The sequence below is a fragment of the Scatophagus argus genome, chromosome 9, assembly GCF_020382885.2.
Source record: "Scatophagus argus isolate fScaArg1 chromosome 9, fScaArg1.pri, whole genome shotgun sequence".
Classification (NCBI taxonomy): Eukaryota; Metazoa; Chordata; class Actinopteri; family Scatophagidae; genus Scatophagus; species Scatophagus argus.
The window spans coordinates 1955972-1973121 of record NC_058501.1 but is presented as its reverse complement, the minus strand read 5'-3'; the positions used below and the strand labels follow the sequence as shown (position 1 = coordinate 1973121).

Sequence of the window (17150 nt, the reverse complement as noted above, 5' to 3'; positions counted from 1 at the left end):
TAGGCTGAGGTTAGAGTTCAGTTAAAGTAAGGGTTACGATTAGACAAGTAATGTTTATTGTTACGGTTAGGTAGCGGTAAAGCCTCCAGGAAATTAAGATATGTCTATGTAATGTCCCCAAAAGTGATGGAAACAAGACTGTGTGTGTGTGAGGTGGGGACAGTCTTTGCCCTGCAGATCTTGTAGGCAGCTTTAGAGAGGAATTGATCATTGTGATCCCACCACCTCTGTTAATTAAGTTGTAAAGTGGACATAGCTGGTTCACTATGGGGTTAATAGTGGCTTGATTTTCTGTCTTGGTGATGGGAAATGAGATCCTGGCTTGACCTGCAAATGGCTTCACCTTCTCATTGTCACCATTTACACGGGTGACCTGATAGTGAGGGCAGATAGCATTGATGGTGGACTTTGAGGGCAAACAGAAACCAGATCTGATTGGAGTCTTTTAAGAGGTGCAGGCAGGATTTCACTTGAATCTTTACGAGAAGCATATAGTCTGATGTACTGAGCAAAGCCAGTGCAGCAGAACATTACTGTATATTATCATATGATTCCCAAGGGTTCTCCCCCTGGCCTCCCACTGGCTGTTCCAAACCATGTCTGCCTTTTGCCATTGGGTTATAAAAGGCATAGGAAACAGCCTCTCTCTTTGTGCTGTTTCTCCACCAAGCAGGGAGGAAACAAGCAAATCAATAACCATAATGGGACTCTTCTAACGGCTCAACTTTATAATGGCAAAACTGAGACGGCGGCAGCATGTGTTATAGCTCTCCAAGCCAGCCATAACATCCATACAACCACCTGGAACACTACTGCCACTGCTACTGCTACTGCAAAGTTTGATTAGGCCATAAGGGAGAACAGGCCACTACACAATAAAACACTGACTTGGAAAGAACTGCTTCTTCCTGCTGCTCACAGAATGGAGTCAGTGCATACCTTCATTCATCAAGAGCACAATCTTTGGTCATGGGAGCTGCTGCTGTTTTGTTTCAGACTGGTTAGTGCTTCAGTTTAACATAAATACACAAAAATTCTTCTGCGGCAGCGACTATATGATGAATCAATTAGTTGATCAACAAAAAAAAAATGCATCTTTTTAGTTATTTTTCAAGCAGACGTCCCCAATACTTTCTCCTTTCAGCCTCGGTAAATGAAACGATCTGCCATATCAAGCAAATTGGACTGACTTAAATCAAGAAATAATTCAGCGTCTTGTGTTGTGTTGTGTTGAGTTAATTTAGTGGTAATCTACTCATTAGTACTTCTTGAGTGCAAGTGGAAAATTCTTTGGCCTGGTGGTTGTTCGTGGTGAAGAAGTTAAAGGTCAACAAGATCTTATTGAATCCCCTGGAGGTCACGAACATCAGTAAATTGTATAGGACAGGCCAGATCCTATTTTACTCTGGGGTGTTGGGTGAACAGAATTCTTCATCTCCACATCATGCATGTATGCTCAACATCAGGCTAGTCAGTCCCTTTGTGTTAACCTGGTTTCTATGGCAGCAACATCCTGAGGTCGTGCCTGGGGTAGCAGAGAAGAGAAAGGAAAAGCCTTGTTACCCCCAGCAAATCGCATCACTATTCATTGTGACTAAGCCAAAAATCATTTTTAATTCTTCGGTAATATTTTACATGTCTCTGTTTGTCAGCCTTGGGAATTTCTTGTGAAGCTCTGACAACAAAATTTAAAAAAAGAAAAAAAATCAAGGCACTTAAATATACAATTACAATTTTTGCCACGTTTTTCTCAATTTAGTGATAACTAATGGAGTCCTGAGTCTGTGTCCTCTTTTTTTTTTAATGTGGTAGAGGCTGTGGCACTTGAAGAAAGGTCAGCTTGACAGCATGTTCACTGAAAGTAATATGGATGACTGCGTGGTGCAATCCCAAAGCGGCCATTTGAGAGAGGCACGAAAATGATTAAGAGCCATGTCTGACAAGCTGAGTTGGTATTTAGAGAGCCCACCCTCAGGTATGATCTTTGTTAACTCCTGGGTAGATATAATGGAATTAAAAGGCTAGCAGCAGAAATAGAGACAGTTATAAGAGTAAGAGTTATAAGAGTAGTAGTGGGTATTGGTGTAGTACTCAAGGTCAGGTTTTGTCTCAAGACTTCTTTTTGAAGGTCTTATGTTTCATGTTAGAATAGATCACATTTTTACTTGGTCTTGGATGTAAAACTTCCCGTTTTGTGGGACAATGTTAAACTTTTACTGGCAGTCACAAAGCATGTGTGTGTCACCAGAAAAGCTACTTTACTAACATCAGAAATCTTTCTTTGTACCTGTCCTCTTCGAAAATCTCCACTCACTAAAATAAAAGCTGTGAATATTCGCTATATGTATTAGCTATGTACTGTATACTGTATGTTTCAGGGGGCTAGTCACAGTTACTTATCAGCTATATGCCACCTGAATAGGTGTGCAAACTGCTTAATTTAGTTTACTCATACTGAGGGATATAGCATGCATATCATGCAGTGTTAACTTTACTGGAGGACCGAGTATGTGCAGCCAAACAGTTGTTTCTAAGGTACATTCTTGTCTATGCACAATGATCAGACCATATAAAGCAATGCATCTAATAATAGGTATATAGGTATAGTATGTTGCATAGCATTTGCCAAAGTCAGCCTGGACATAAACACATTGTGGGGAGTGATGCACCTCTACTTCAGTGAAAAATATAAATAGGCTGCTTTGCCTGGCTATAAGCACTTAACTCGTTACTTCGAGACTGCTAATGTGAATGTGAGTGTGAATCCACAGTTGCAGCTCCAATATAACTCTTTAACCAGTCAAACCCTAGGATATTTTGTATTTTGACTGTTGTGATCTCCATTCACTCTGGTTGGATCAGTCACTCTACATACACTGTGTTTTAGATCATACCTCCTCCTGGGAGTTTAATTACCTGAAACCTGGTTGTTATTTCAGAATTATGGTTAGAAATTAACTGATTTGGTCATGCATTAATCATATCTTTTTATTTCAGCAACTCTGTTGCCATAATGCACTTTCTGTGTGTTGATATACAAAATGACAGTCCACCACCGAGCCTTCACGGACCACCTCCAACTCTACAAAGATGCACTAAACTCTGCCCGGTCCGCCTACCTCTCCAACCTGATTCATTCTGGCTCCTCCAATCCAAAAACTCTCTTTTCCACCATAAACAAACTCCTAAAACCCATGGACAACACTTCCGACTCCTTCACTACTGACAGCTGCAACGCCTTCCTGTCATTCTTCCAAAAAAAAATAGCTACCATCTACAACCTCACCCCCCTCTGCTCTGCCTCTCCTGCCTTCCCTACCCCCACCAGCCATTCTCCCACTTCTCCCCCATGTCACCAGCCTTGCTATCCTCACTTATGGCAGGCATGAGAAACTCCTACCTGCGTCCTGAACCCCATCACACCCATTTTTGTGACGGACTGTCTTCAATTAATCACGTCCCTCATCACAGACATCATCACCCCCCCCCCCAGCTTTGGCTCTGTCCCCCAATCCCTCAAACTGGCTGCCATCACCCCCATCCTCAAAAAACCTGGCCTCAACCCCAACACAATGAGCAACTTCAGATCCATCTCCAACCTTACATTTCTGTCAAAAATACTGGAACGTGCTGTCGCCACCCAACTCAAAAATACCAGATACCAGAAATTCATGCTCGTCACACATTGAACTTGAACCACATGGCAGCGAGACTGACCGAAGAAATAGCCAGTAACAAAGTAGCCTGACATTTACAAGTAATCAGAATGTGCTAAATCAAAAACATATCATTTCACTAACAATGAATAAAAGCACAACCAGCACTGCAGCAGACACGTTGCCTAGACCCCCACATAAACGCTTTCTGCCTTCACTATCAGTGAATGAGCCACTGGGTGGTCGTGGTCCAACAGCAAACAGGGCATTCTGTCTTGGCATCTGAACTGATGACTGAACCAGCTGACATCAAGTCAGCAGGTCTCAGAACTTAATAAAGTTGTCCAAAACAAAAAGGAAAAACTGTTTTGTATCAGCTGTGGCACCAAACATCATTGGCATAATCATTAGCAACTGGGAAAAATATTACATTATGATGTACGTATGTATTTGTAGTAGTATTGTTTTCTGTATCAGTAAAAACCAAGGCCAAAATGTATTGTTCCTTGTTGCCTTCCAAAAAGAACCATATAAAGATCTGACACCCCTCTTACGACCGTGGACTTCCTCACTTAGGTACATATGTATCAAGCCTGTCAAAGGCTCAAGACACCTGAACTCCACTCATAGGAGATAGCAAAGTAGATAAATGGAACAACAGACTGATGAGTATGACATGACTGTTTTGTTGTACTAAAGGAATCAAGGCTGTGGAAATCTGGAAAACAACATGTAAACACAATAATGCTGTAGCTGTAGCTTTTTTTTAAAAAAAGAAAAACAGCAAAGTAGAACCCATTGCAATTTCTTAAACAGTGAAAACAGTATTTCTGTTAAAATAAGAAACATATAAACCAGAGCTGTAGGTATGATATAATTATGTTCTTGTTCTAAATTCTAAAGGAATTAGTGCTGTTGCTGTCCACAGCTGAACCGATCAAGACAACAGGTTAATATGGAGGTCTTGAAGTCTTGAATTTTCATTAACAGAAGCTTAACAACATTCATGCATAAGTGAATGTTGACAAATGATCGTTGCCTTGGCAGTGACTTGGCCAGTCATGGAATGAAAATGTTAATTTGTTTTGCCACTGGAAGGGAACTATTTATTCACCCTTTCACCTGTATATAGCGAAAAATGAACAGGAGGTGGATGTTGTCCATGTTCAGTTTGCTTATTTGTAACCATGAACTGAAATAGCACTGTAACACTGACAGTAAAATGAAATCTAATGAGTGATTGAAAACGGTGTTTATACATCACAAAAAAGTGATGTTGTGAGTGATTGCAGTAATAACAAATGACATCACCAGCAAATTAACAAGGCAATGCTTCAAAAAAGTATATGTAGCCTACTTCAAATTAAAATTGGGAATAAAGGTCTGTTTACCATAAACCTGTTAAAATAAAGGCCTTGCCACTATTAGAGGATTTACAATATACTGCAGCATAAAAAGTCACATGAGTGTGCCTGTTCTTGTCAAAGGCAGTGAATGTATTCCACCAGTGAGAGTCCTCTCAGTGTACTTCAGAGTAAGTCCCAGGACCCCTCCAGTAATCTATTTCAATTTGATGTGTGTGACTCTGCACACCAGCAGTCCCAGTCCCATCATACGCTCGACTACCACTCAAAAGCTGTTTAGAGAAGGGCTTACTAACTCCTCACAATTCACCATGCTAATCTTACCTTTGCTTTGCTGGAATGGTAATAGCAACTGCAGTGTTTTTCATGCTATGATTCAACGTTATTATTTTATGTTTATATTATTTTGAGAAAGTGGAAAATGAGTGATATTTTAAAACCAGCTTGCTTTTGAACTAATCTAATTAGAATCTTACTTGGTCACCAACAAAATCAAAGACTATTGTACCAGTATGAAACCAAAGGACATCAAGCAATTTATAACAAAATATTGGCCTTTGTTAATGATCAAAGAATAGCAAGAACATTGACTGCTCTCTGGCACAAACATGAATAATTAAATCTCTTTAGACAGGTTGAAGTAAGCTAATTACAAAAGCTCTCCAAGATGTAGAGAGGCTAGGGGTTTTAAGAGACTATTAAGGTGTTTTCACATATAGTCCTTTTTAAAACTCAGTCTCCTTAAAGTGGACCAAAAAGCAAACCAATAGAAAAGGGACTTGATTCTTTTTGCTTTTACAATGTGAGTTCATTTGACAGAGGGCCCAGTTCTCTTTCTGGTCATCCTCAGCTCTGATGAGGCCTCAGTCTTTCTGTTCACATTATAGTTCCTCTGGAATTCCCAGACCATTAATGCTTTGGATTATGGGTAACTGTCACTTGGAACAAAATCACTACTGCTATATTTGCCATAGTCAAGAAGAAAACCAAAATAGAATTGTTCAGTTTTCATGTGAAGACAAAAGGGACTGAACAAGTGCAGTTCAAGTGCAATGTCATGTGGTCTAACAAGCAAGCCTAAAGGGTTAAAATACAGTGGAAAGAAGGTGAAGTAAACCTGGAGCACTTTTTGTTCACAATGCATAGGTTAAACGAACTGGTCCGTGGACTTCAAACAAGCTAAACAGAGACCACCTCCCAATGAACATACAGTCACGCGTGGAAATAGCATACATGAGCAAGCAGAGGGATAGACAAAGACGCAGGTTTAAAAATAGCCAAAACGCCAAAAGACGTACGTCTTTCCATGTGTAAGTTGGCTCAACAAAACCTTAATCCTCAGTCAGAGATAATGAGTATCGCAACAGCAGGGTTTCTTTATTTAGGCTGTGTGCATGTTTCTGTAAAAAAAATTTGATGCATCATTGGATTGGACCAAGGATAAAAACATCATCCAAAGTGGTATATAGCTGTTGTGCCTTTACCATTTTTGTGTTGATATTACTTGAAGAAAATGGAGAAAAATAGTTTTGTGCATGGCCTACTTTTATTTTATCCATCCATCCATTTTCTATACCGCTTATCCATCAGGGTCGCAGGGGAGCTGGAGCCTATCCCAGCTGACTACGGGCGAGAGGCGGGGTACACCCTGAACTGGTCGCCAGTCAATCGCAGGGCCAACACACAAAGACAAACAACCACACACTCTCACACTCACACCTAGGGGCAATTTAGAGTAGCCAGTTAACCCGGAGAAAACCCACGCAGGCACAGGGAGAACATGCAAACTCCACGTAGAAGGGCCCAGACCGGGATTTGAACCTGGGACCCTCTTGCTATGAGGTGACAGTGCTAACCACCGCACCATTGTGCCGCCCCTCTTATATTTTATTTTATTTTTTTAATTTTTAATTTTTTTTTTCTATTATTTTTTTTTTATGTAGGTGCCATGCTATAAATATTTTAATCCTAAAACCTGAACCTAACCTCTTTTGGACCATGTAAGATAAGACAAGATAAGCCTTTATTAGACCCTCACTGGGAAAATGTAAGGTGTGCAGTTACCATGGTAATGTAACCAGGTTAAAGAAAAGACCTTTGTGGCATTAAAATCCTTGGCTTTAGTCTTAATAAAACTATAACCCATTAACCCTTCATAGTATACCCCATTTTTTAATTTAAGCTGTTTTCTTCCGTATGTATAATCTATGAAGAACTTATGTCATCTGAAACAACCAGCAGCATTTTCCTTCAGCAGCTGTCAGTTTGAATGCAGTCCAGAAATATAAAATGAATTCCACTGCAGCTTACATGAAAGCTGCCCAAGAACAGTAACACTGTGCGTGACTTGATCTTATTTCACCATCCTCCTCTCATCTCATGGTTAGTTTCCTGCATATTGACTACAGCGGAGCTGGCTGTGTGCTCCTCGCTAACATTTTCACTCACTTGGCTAGTAGTGGAGCTAGCAGCAGGACAGGATTTGACAGACATTGAGAGTTGAAATGTTGAGAGTGAGACAAAGTCAAACTAGGCCAGAGGAATGTTGTCTGTTCTTGTTCTTTCTTTCTTAGTGAGTTTGTCTTGTGCTTTTTCTGCATTTTAGTCAACACAGACAGAATACAGCTACAAAGTTAGTTGCACGTACACACACATGCACAGGGAGAGACTGATAACTGTAATGATGATGTCACATCATTGCTTAGTTTTCAGCTAATTTAAATTGCGCTGATCTAGACATTTTTTTCTGCTTTTATTTTAAGAAAAATACATAGGGAAACAAAAATACAGGAGATAGGTTGCAAGTTTCATAAATTCCTGGCAGTCAAAAAGACAAAAAGTACAATGGGGGCTCATTCAAAGGGGTACTACAGAGGTGGGATAAACGATAATATAAAAAGGCCACAGTGCCCCCGCTTGTTCTGTTTGCTGTAGAAGACAAGAACCCCTCGGCAGTGGTCTCTGCTCTGCAGAAGACACATACACAATCTGGGTCAGACTTTTTTTCTTTTTCTTTTTCTCTTTTTTTTTGCCACAATCAAGAGACGTAACAAGAATTTACTTAAAATATACATCTAAACAACAACAATGCATGTTCAGTCTCTTTGTAAATAGAAAGAACTCTGGGCCTGGGGCAGCTGCACCCTCTGCCTCATGCTGGCTTCACTATAGGCTTACCATATCATATTCAGGCAACCTGATCCAAACTGGAATTGTACATATAAATGCTTAGAAGAGTGAGTTGATAGACTAGTATAAAATTTGACTTGATATGTTATTTGATGAATACATTCACGAATTGTGTGACAATGGTGATTTGTTAAAAAAATAAAGTACTCATAGGTTTTTTTAAGTTATCATATCACTGCTTTCTATCACTGCATATTTATTATACAATAAGAAGATTCCTTTTGAGGTGAACATCCAATTTGCATATAAAAGCTGAGATGATGAAAAGTCATGAACTAAAATTGTGATATACCATGTGAACTTGATAAAAACAGATGCAGTCCCATATGATGCATCTAAGCATATTTTATGTGCATATATTCAATACTATGAGAAGGACATTTAGTCTATTATTTTCAATGTTGTGTTCATGAGGCTACATTAACACAGAGAACCTTTAATGTCTGCCTTTGTTATCAACTGAGAAAAAAAGTATCTTCAGTTTTTTATCTTAAGTCTTTATTTGAACTGAGGATTACACATTTTCCTGTGGCTTGAGAAAAATTCAGGACACTCAGGTTCAGGCAGCTCTTTTAATCCTGTTGTATAATATGAGCTTTTTCTTAAAAAGGCAGATTGCCCCAGAGAAGGTTTGAATATCTGTCTTAATTTTCCCGTTTCAGCTGCATTTTGTTGTTGATGTTGACAGTACACTAATGAAAACAACATCTGCATAGAGTGATGACAGGGTGTAAAGACAACACACACCATGCCAGATGCTACGCTAAAGTAGATTAATGAATGTGTGCTGTCTCTCAGCCTCATACACTCATAAAGATATTGTAACTGTTGGTAAGATCCAAGATTTTATACAGTATGCAGGGTGCTGTAGTGTGCAGAGTACTCCCGAACTACAACAACAAAAATGTAATTTATTCCATTCCTTTTACAAAGTCTGTAAACCAATTTTCACAGTCAATACTTTTTTTCCATAATGTTTGTTACATTGGTGTCAGCAAAGTAACAGGAATTCAGGGGAACAACCTAAATGCAGACAACTGAGGCAGATCTGGTGCAGTTCAGTAATTTAATAATATAAACTGAGGCACATTGACTTACACCACTAACACCACTAACCTCGAACCTTTTACGTTATGCCAGTCATAACAGCCACATGGAAAAATAAAATAATAAAATAGTAATGAAAGGGACCATGCAAACCCTATGGCCAGACTCCCAGCTTCTACCAAGGAAGATTGGTGGGAACAACAGTTCTTAGTGAGTTATTGATGGATAGAAATGTTCTGGATCTCTGATTTTCCAATTAACTGTGTAAATTGTTTTCAATGCATCCCTCTCCTGCAAAGACTGCATAAGTGTGTGACCTGTGACCTTCTAACCAAATAGTTGTGAAGAGAGTCATCAGACTCAGAATATTCACCACCTTAAATGACCAAAATAGTATGCACCACAGACACAGAGATGGATGGACAAAACCATCCATTCATTTCCTTCCGCTTCATCCGGGGCCGGGTCCTGGAGGCAGCAGCTTAAGCAGGGATGTCCAGACTTTCCTCTCCTCGGACACTTCCTCCGCCTCTTCTGAATGGACCCCAAGGTGTTGCCAGGCCAGCCGAGTGACATAGTCCCTCCAGCGTATCTTGGGTCTTCTTCGGAGCCTCCTCCCGGCGGGGCATGCCAGGAATACCTCCCCGGGGAGGCGTCCAGGAGGCATCCGAGACAGATGCCCGAGCCACCTCAACTGGCACCTCTCGATGTGGAGGAGCAGCGGCTCTACTCCGAGCTCCTCCTGGGTGACAGAGCTCCTCACCTTGTCTCTAAGAGAGCACTCCGCCGCCCTGTGGAGGAAGCTCATTTCAGCTGCCTGTATTCTAGGGTAGGAACATAGATTGACTGGTAAATCAAGATCCTCACCTTTAGGCTCAGCTCCTTCTTCACCGCGACGGAAGAAGACGGACCGCATTACTGCTGTCACTGCACCTATCCATCTGTCAGCCTCACACTCCCATCTTCCCTCACTCGTGAACAAGACCCCTAGATACTTGAACTCTTCCACTTGAGGCAGGGGCTCTCCTCCAACCTGGAGGGATGAAGACCACCTTTTTCCGGTTGAGAACCATGGCCTCAGATTTGGAGATGCTGATTCTCATCCCAGCCACTTCACACTAAGCAGGACACCTCCCCAGTGCATGCTGAAGGTCCTGGCTCGAAGAAGCCCACAGGACAACATCATCCGCAAAAAGCAGAGATGAAATCCTGTGGTTTCTGAACCGGACACCCTCCGGCCCCTGGCTGCGCCTAGAAATCCTGTCCATAAAAATAATGAGCAGGACTGGTGACAGGGCCCTGCTGGAGTCCAACATGCTCTGGGAACAGGTCTGACTTACTGCCGGCAATGCGAACCAGACTTCTGCTCCGGAAGTACAGAAACCGCACAGCCTTTAGCAAAGAGCCCCAGACCCCATATTCCTGGAGCACCTCCCACAGAATGCCATGGGGAACACAGTGGAATGCCTTCTCCAAGTCCACAAAACACATGTGGACCAGTTGGGCAAACTGCCATGAACCCTCGAGCACCCTGTGGAGGGTATAGAGCTGGTCCAGTGTTCCACGACCAGGGTGAAAACTTCATTGTTCCTGCTGGATCTGAGATTGGACTGTTGGCCGGTACATGCTACAAAAAATTACTGCTGCAGTAAAAGGAAAATGAAAAGAAGTGGGATACACATAGTTCTGACCAAGCAATCTGACTGGTCAGTTAGACATTTAGAACATGGTCAAAGCTGCTCAGCAGACAGGACACCATGCTCATCACCAAAAATATTATTAAACTACTTCAGTGGTGCTTTTTAGTGAAAAAAATGTTCACGATAAAGCCTACCAACCACCCCAGATGTATCTGTTTATTTGCTGATTTAGCTATTAACAAATATTTAAGAAAGAATGCATGAAGAAGAGAAGGGGGTCCACTGAGATTGCCCAGGTTTTCTTGCCACACCGCTTCTCATATGCGTTTGATTTGTCTTAGGACTACATATAGTAACAACTAAATGCATTTGCTCCCATTCCCAAATGAATTACTTGAACTCATTTTGTGGCAGAATGAGAACTTTTCATCCTTACTGTTACTAGATATGTGTAGGGTAATGTTAATTGAGGAAAAATAGAATGCTGGTTCAGGGAATGGACTTTTTTTTTTTTTTAGCACAAATGATTTAGAGCTTGGAGCACTATGGTGTAGCTAATAACAAAGACAATTTTTGCTGTTGGGACTGGCCCACATTTACAGCCAGAGGTTTATTTATAGCAAGAAAACAGCAGCATGCATGTTCTGCCTCCACATTCCTGAACAACTGTTAGAACCTTTGACCGCAGGCCTGCTTTAATCTTTCTCCAACATGTTCCACGCATTTAATTGAACATAAATAAGCCAACCGATGTGGCGAGGGTCACATTAACCTTGACCCTGGGAGTCTGCAGCTCACTGACTCATCAGCCATTACTCCCATCATGCAGCGCTGTGGATCGGCCGTCTGGGGGAATCAGTTTAATGTCTGCGAGGCCGATGATGATTGAGCAGCCCAGTAAAAGGAACTCTTCTTCCTTGTCGCCTGTGATGCGCTCGAAGGGGAGTTGGGGAGGGAATGCTTGAGGGGCCGTTCTCTCACAAGGATATTTATCATAGGCGGGCCGATCTGTTTTACGCTCAGGAGACTCCCAGTCGGCCCCCTAATAAACGCTTAGAGGGGATGAAATATTCATGCAGAGTTAAATATGGATCCTAGAGCAGTCGCCACGCATTAAACACCATCACTACTGATCAGCGCTGACACCCCTCTTTTCTCCCACTCCAGAGTTTTCTTCACTAGATTCCCTCTAGGCTGTGCCAGTAGGTTTTGGAAAGGTATGAAGGAGGATTCAGCCATGCATAATGGGAGGAGACATCTTAAGAGTGAATGGAGAGCTGCAGAGGTGCTCCGACATGTGTTTATGATGAGCGAGTGCAGCAGTCAGATATGTCTGGCTGCTTTTATCGACGTTAACTAACTAACCGTAAAACAGAGATTGCTGCACCAGCAGTAGATGCTGTTTTTCTCCAAAGACAGCTCACGCAACATCAAGTGCTCACATGAGATTGTGTGCACCCACACTTTTGCACAATTTAATACTTGCAAATTAAGCCTGGTAAAATTCAGCTGATCAGGTCAAGTGACAAATGTGTTTGAGGGCCTCAATATAAACTACTGGGGGTAGACTTTGTCAGTCATACTAGCTACCCCAGTGAAATCACGGGGGGGACTGAACGGATTAGCACAGGTCCATCTGTCCACAAATGTCCACATCTGTCATACAAACCTGTTCTCAAATTTTATTAAAAATTCTCAAAATTACAATTCAAAAAGTGTAAACTGACTTGTGAGACCTGCCTGACATTTTTTGTTAAATTGATGCAAGTCATATCCACAGCACAGAGGGATGGCATGAAGGTAGGGTGTCAAGAAAAAGAAACATGTAGCAGAATATATAAGCTGATGTAGACTGTACTCAAATAAGACCAGTTTTTCCAACACGAGAGACAGTGAGTTAATTTCTTCTGTCTTGCCTCTTGGAGTTTGAGTCAGTGAAATGACACAGTGAGGAGTAAACATTCTACAGTTATAGTTACAATTGTCCTTGCTCTTTTTGTAAGGGCTAAATCTGATAAATTTGGTAATGTGTAAAAGGCAAAAATATACATTGGATGAATTAAATTCCTACAGGCAAAAAGAAAATTAAAATAATATCATCCTATCACATGATGACATCTGGGCCATCTCCATGACAACTGAATAAACTGGAGCTTAACAGTCATTCATTACAACACAAACTGCTGTTGTGTTTTCACATTTCTGTGTATGTATGGAATAAACTTACAACATAATGTGTAAATTAGTGAGCTAGTGAAAGATATTTATTTTTCAGCAGTGATTTATAATGAGTTTAGAACGTGCTGCCTGGTGAAAGAATGTCTTTCTGAAAGGTATGAATAAAAGCTGTATGTTATTGTTGAAAATTGGCAAATTTGTTGTATATTTTTAAACTTTGGACAAAGCCACACCCCCTGGGTAATTAAGGCCCGTTTCCACTTTGTCCTGACTTCATGGTTTGATATTGCTCTCAAGGTAAGAAATTGGCGTAAATTCCAAATAAGAGGAATTCCAAAAAAGCCCGGTAGACCTCTTCACACAATCTCTTTTCAAAACAAGCATTTTACTTTTATTGTGAACAGGTGGGTGCATACATTCCATGTGGTTATAAATTTTGGTCACAGTACAGTTGTCTACACTGCTATGAGCAGGCAATGAAATTCCTGTCATGATGACTCTTGTTGACCCTCATGGCTTGGTAAATATGGAAAACATGTATTTATCTGAAGTTTGTCTTAAATGCCCAATTTTACTGTGTACTAATAGCATGAGCACAGCAGTTTTGTATTTTTGTTTTTGTTTTTTCTATTTAGGCTGTTAGACCATAAGTAAAATTATGTCCAGTTTGTCCCACTGTCACATTTACATATACCTCCATTTCAAGACTGATCCTGCTTTACTGAATGGATACACAGGATCTCCATGTCAGTTACTATATATTAAATATACACATTAGACATATTTATGCAATGTTAATTCGCCAGTAGAGATGGTTACCGTGAGATCTATGCTTTGTTAATATTATACAAAGTCATGGTTCTCTGCCCAGCTGAGATGTTGTGAACCAGAGAGAACCACACACTTTGTCATTCGATGGTTAAATGGAACACTGCCAGTGTCTCACAGGTCAGCACTCTGGGGATATCATCATCAGTGTGCGACAGAGTATTTGATTTAATGAAAACCAGCGACCGGCTGCTGATGCTCCAGCAGACTGCAAGCTGGTATCCCACAGAGCAGTGCACTCATCTGGAAGCAGGAAGTAAACAAATAATGCCACAGGCCAAACAGCTGGGCTGCAGGCACAGACACAGACTGTTACATGGCTTTAGACCGATGTGACTGTTTGTAGATGAAAGCACTGATACTGGGAATTTAAAGTAGAATCTGGTCCAGCCGGTGTGAATTCATTTTAGCTCCTGTATCATTAAATGATCTTATCTTATTCTTCTATAATAAACAAAAACTAACTCTATTTTCCTTTTAGAGATTGATGTCAGTTGTCTGTGTGGACCTTTATCATTGACACTACCATAATCCACAGAATTTTCTGTCGCAATCTAATAAGCCTGGTCAACAGCCTAGAGTCTGTCATTTGCCATCACATTTTAGTTATGATATTTGAGACCTGAACAAAAGGTGTGACAAACATGAACTATGATATTAAGTGAATGTATAATGCTCTTTAGCACACATGCAGGCCGCACAACCAACATCCTAACCCTACATTAAAAAGTAGGAGAATATCATTTGACAGTGCCTTCCAAAAATGAAAATGACTCTTTTCTGAACTGCCACAGTTATGGTTGAGGTTTGGTGATGCTTAGGCATAAAAACTACCTGGCAAGTTTTGGTAAATATAGTGGTCATGGTTAAAAAACAGGGAAATCACACGTGGTGTTCATCCAAACATCCAGCCGCGGCTTCGGCCTATGAGCTTTTACAGTGCTAAAGCAACCACTTTCACCATTGCTTCTGACAGAAAGACAGTCATAACACATATGGCTGCCACCCGATTTGTCAAGTAATCATAGGTTGTATTGACACATTTGAACAACAGATTGATGTTGTTTGTTTTTCTCTAGAGGACAGATTGAGACAGCAGAAAAAAAATCTTCCATTGTGAGGAACGGATACTGCTAGAAATAGAGATAATATTCTTCCATCCACACACAGTGCATGCGAATATATTCAAAAATAATTTGATTTCAATGAAAACTAAAAAGCTTGTATTAAGGAAACGTGCATAAACTACAAAAACCATTCCATATGAACAAATAGCTCTTCTGACAGCTTGGCCATTTACATATTCTTCTGCTGCAACACAGGAATGATTGATCAGCTTCTGAGGAGAGAAATACATATTGAGCGTCACAGGAGAGGCTTATCTGTCAAAATTAAGATGTTTATGATTGGGCTGAAGTCACAGTCAATTTCCCTGGCAAGGTTGACTACACAAATATCCCATGCGCAGCAGTGAGTGGCCTGTAGAGGAAGAGAGGAATCGATAGTGAGCACAGAATCAATGTCATCTATGATGAATGATGAATGTCAGGTAATGTGCAGTATTGTTACATTCCTTGCTCTTTTGTGTTTGGAAGAATATTTGTGTACTTGGATCAAAGTCTGCTGATACTGAAGCGATGCGGCGCTGAAAGACTGTTTAGATGCATTGTGAATAATTTCAGGAGGACAAAGAAAATAACATACAAGAGGAATGGGAAGAAGAAATAAGAAGACAGTCTTTTGTTTGGGATGGAGAACAATAATGGAGAAATGGATTTCGTTAGGACTGAAATGACAGCAGAAGTATATCCCTGGAGCTTTCTTATTCTCACTCTAATTATGACCACCACAGCCAAATGAATGAGGTGTAGTTGTTAGCTCAGTTAATGGAAAGATACATATATTTTAAAATTCCCTTAAGAAAATGTATTACCTTCATGGAAACTGGATGCTATTGGGCTAATTTTTCAAAAAGCAATGCCTCTTGAGGCAAAAGGAATTATTAAAGTCTATCTTGTTTTTTTTGTTGTTGTTTCCCCACAGGTCTGATCCGCTTGCAAGAACTCATAAAGGCACCTTCCCGGTATAACATCCGGTTAAAGATCCGGCAACTTCCCGCAGAGACCAAGGATGCCAAGCCGCTGTTAAAAGAGATGAAGCGAGGGAAGGAGTTTCACATCATCTTCGACTGTGGCCACGAAATGGCTGCTGGGATCCTAAAGCAGGTGTGTGTGGTCTACATACTTTATTTCATTCTTACATTCTTGAGAAACTTACCCATTTGAGTGGGAAGTACAGCAGGGGACAGCTGTGAGGAGACTGCTTCTTGCACATTGCTTTAAACTATGCCTCACACTAATTGCCATGTTAACGAATTCATATGACAGCATTTGATTTGTATCAGCAATACATGCAATAGTCTGTACAAGCATAGTTCATAAACCCAAAATTTGGGTATGGAGGTCAGAATGGTGCATGGATGTGCGTGGAAGATATTTTGCTTTAACTATGATCTGCTGCCAATTGTGTTTGAGCCTTGCCAGGTTTTCATATGTCAGTGCAGACATATATGTGGTATGTTGGTTTGTATTCCTTCGTTTCTTATTTCTGCTGTGATACCCAAAGTTCTTTCACTAGAGAAGGGTGCTTGAACATTTATGGTTTATTTCCCACTTTTTTTTTGTGCCATCAGTGGAACTATTGGAAACTCTGGTCACCTCTGTTGACGTTTAGTGAAGCGCTGGAGGAGATTGAAACATCAGTGTCTATGTGCATCTCCACTGGTGTGATTTTGCACACCACTACCATGAATACTTTTGTTCAGTAACAATGTAAATGTGATTCTATAGCACGGTTCGCCTGACCTGGAGTCAGTTTTCATCAACTATAAATCCTTTTACTGCCTATTATTCATACTGGTTGGTATTTGCATTCCACCTCGGGCCAATTTGTCAAGGCACAGTGCACTTTGGCTGACCAGACAGTGTGTTCAGTGGATGAACTCTGACCCCCCTGGTTACTGTCGTCTCAACATTAACACATGAAATCTCAGCAGTAAAGTTCCCAGATAGAATCAGTGTATTAAATGCCTGTTTAACAGTGTTATACTACACTCAATCTGAGATAAGCCATGTCTTATCAAGCCATTGTGCATGCTGCACTATGTCACTCTGACCACCTCATGGTCCACCTGATTCCTGCATACAGGCAGAAATTAAAGCAGTGGAGCAGTGAGGCTATGGATGACC

At 40.8% G+C, this 17150-nt stretch overlaps 1 protein-coding gene across 3 annotated transcripts in view; it reads left to right on the top strand.

The window, feature by feature from the left end:
* The window catches only part of grik2 (glutamate receptor, ionotropic, kainate 2), a 229747-nt gene that overhangs the window by 74301 nt on the left and 138296 nt on the right, over nt 1-17150 (top strand). For all 3 annotated transcript variants that reach the window (XM_046398440.1, XM_046398442.1, XM_046398441.1), the window contains one exon: nt 15946-16127. In XM_046398440.1, the coding sequence (XP_046254396.1) occupies nt 15946-16127 (182 nt within the window). The remainder of the gene's footprint in view (nt 1-15945; nt 16128-17150) is intronic.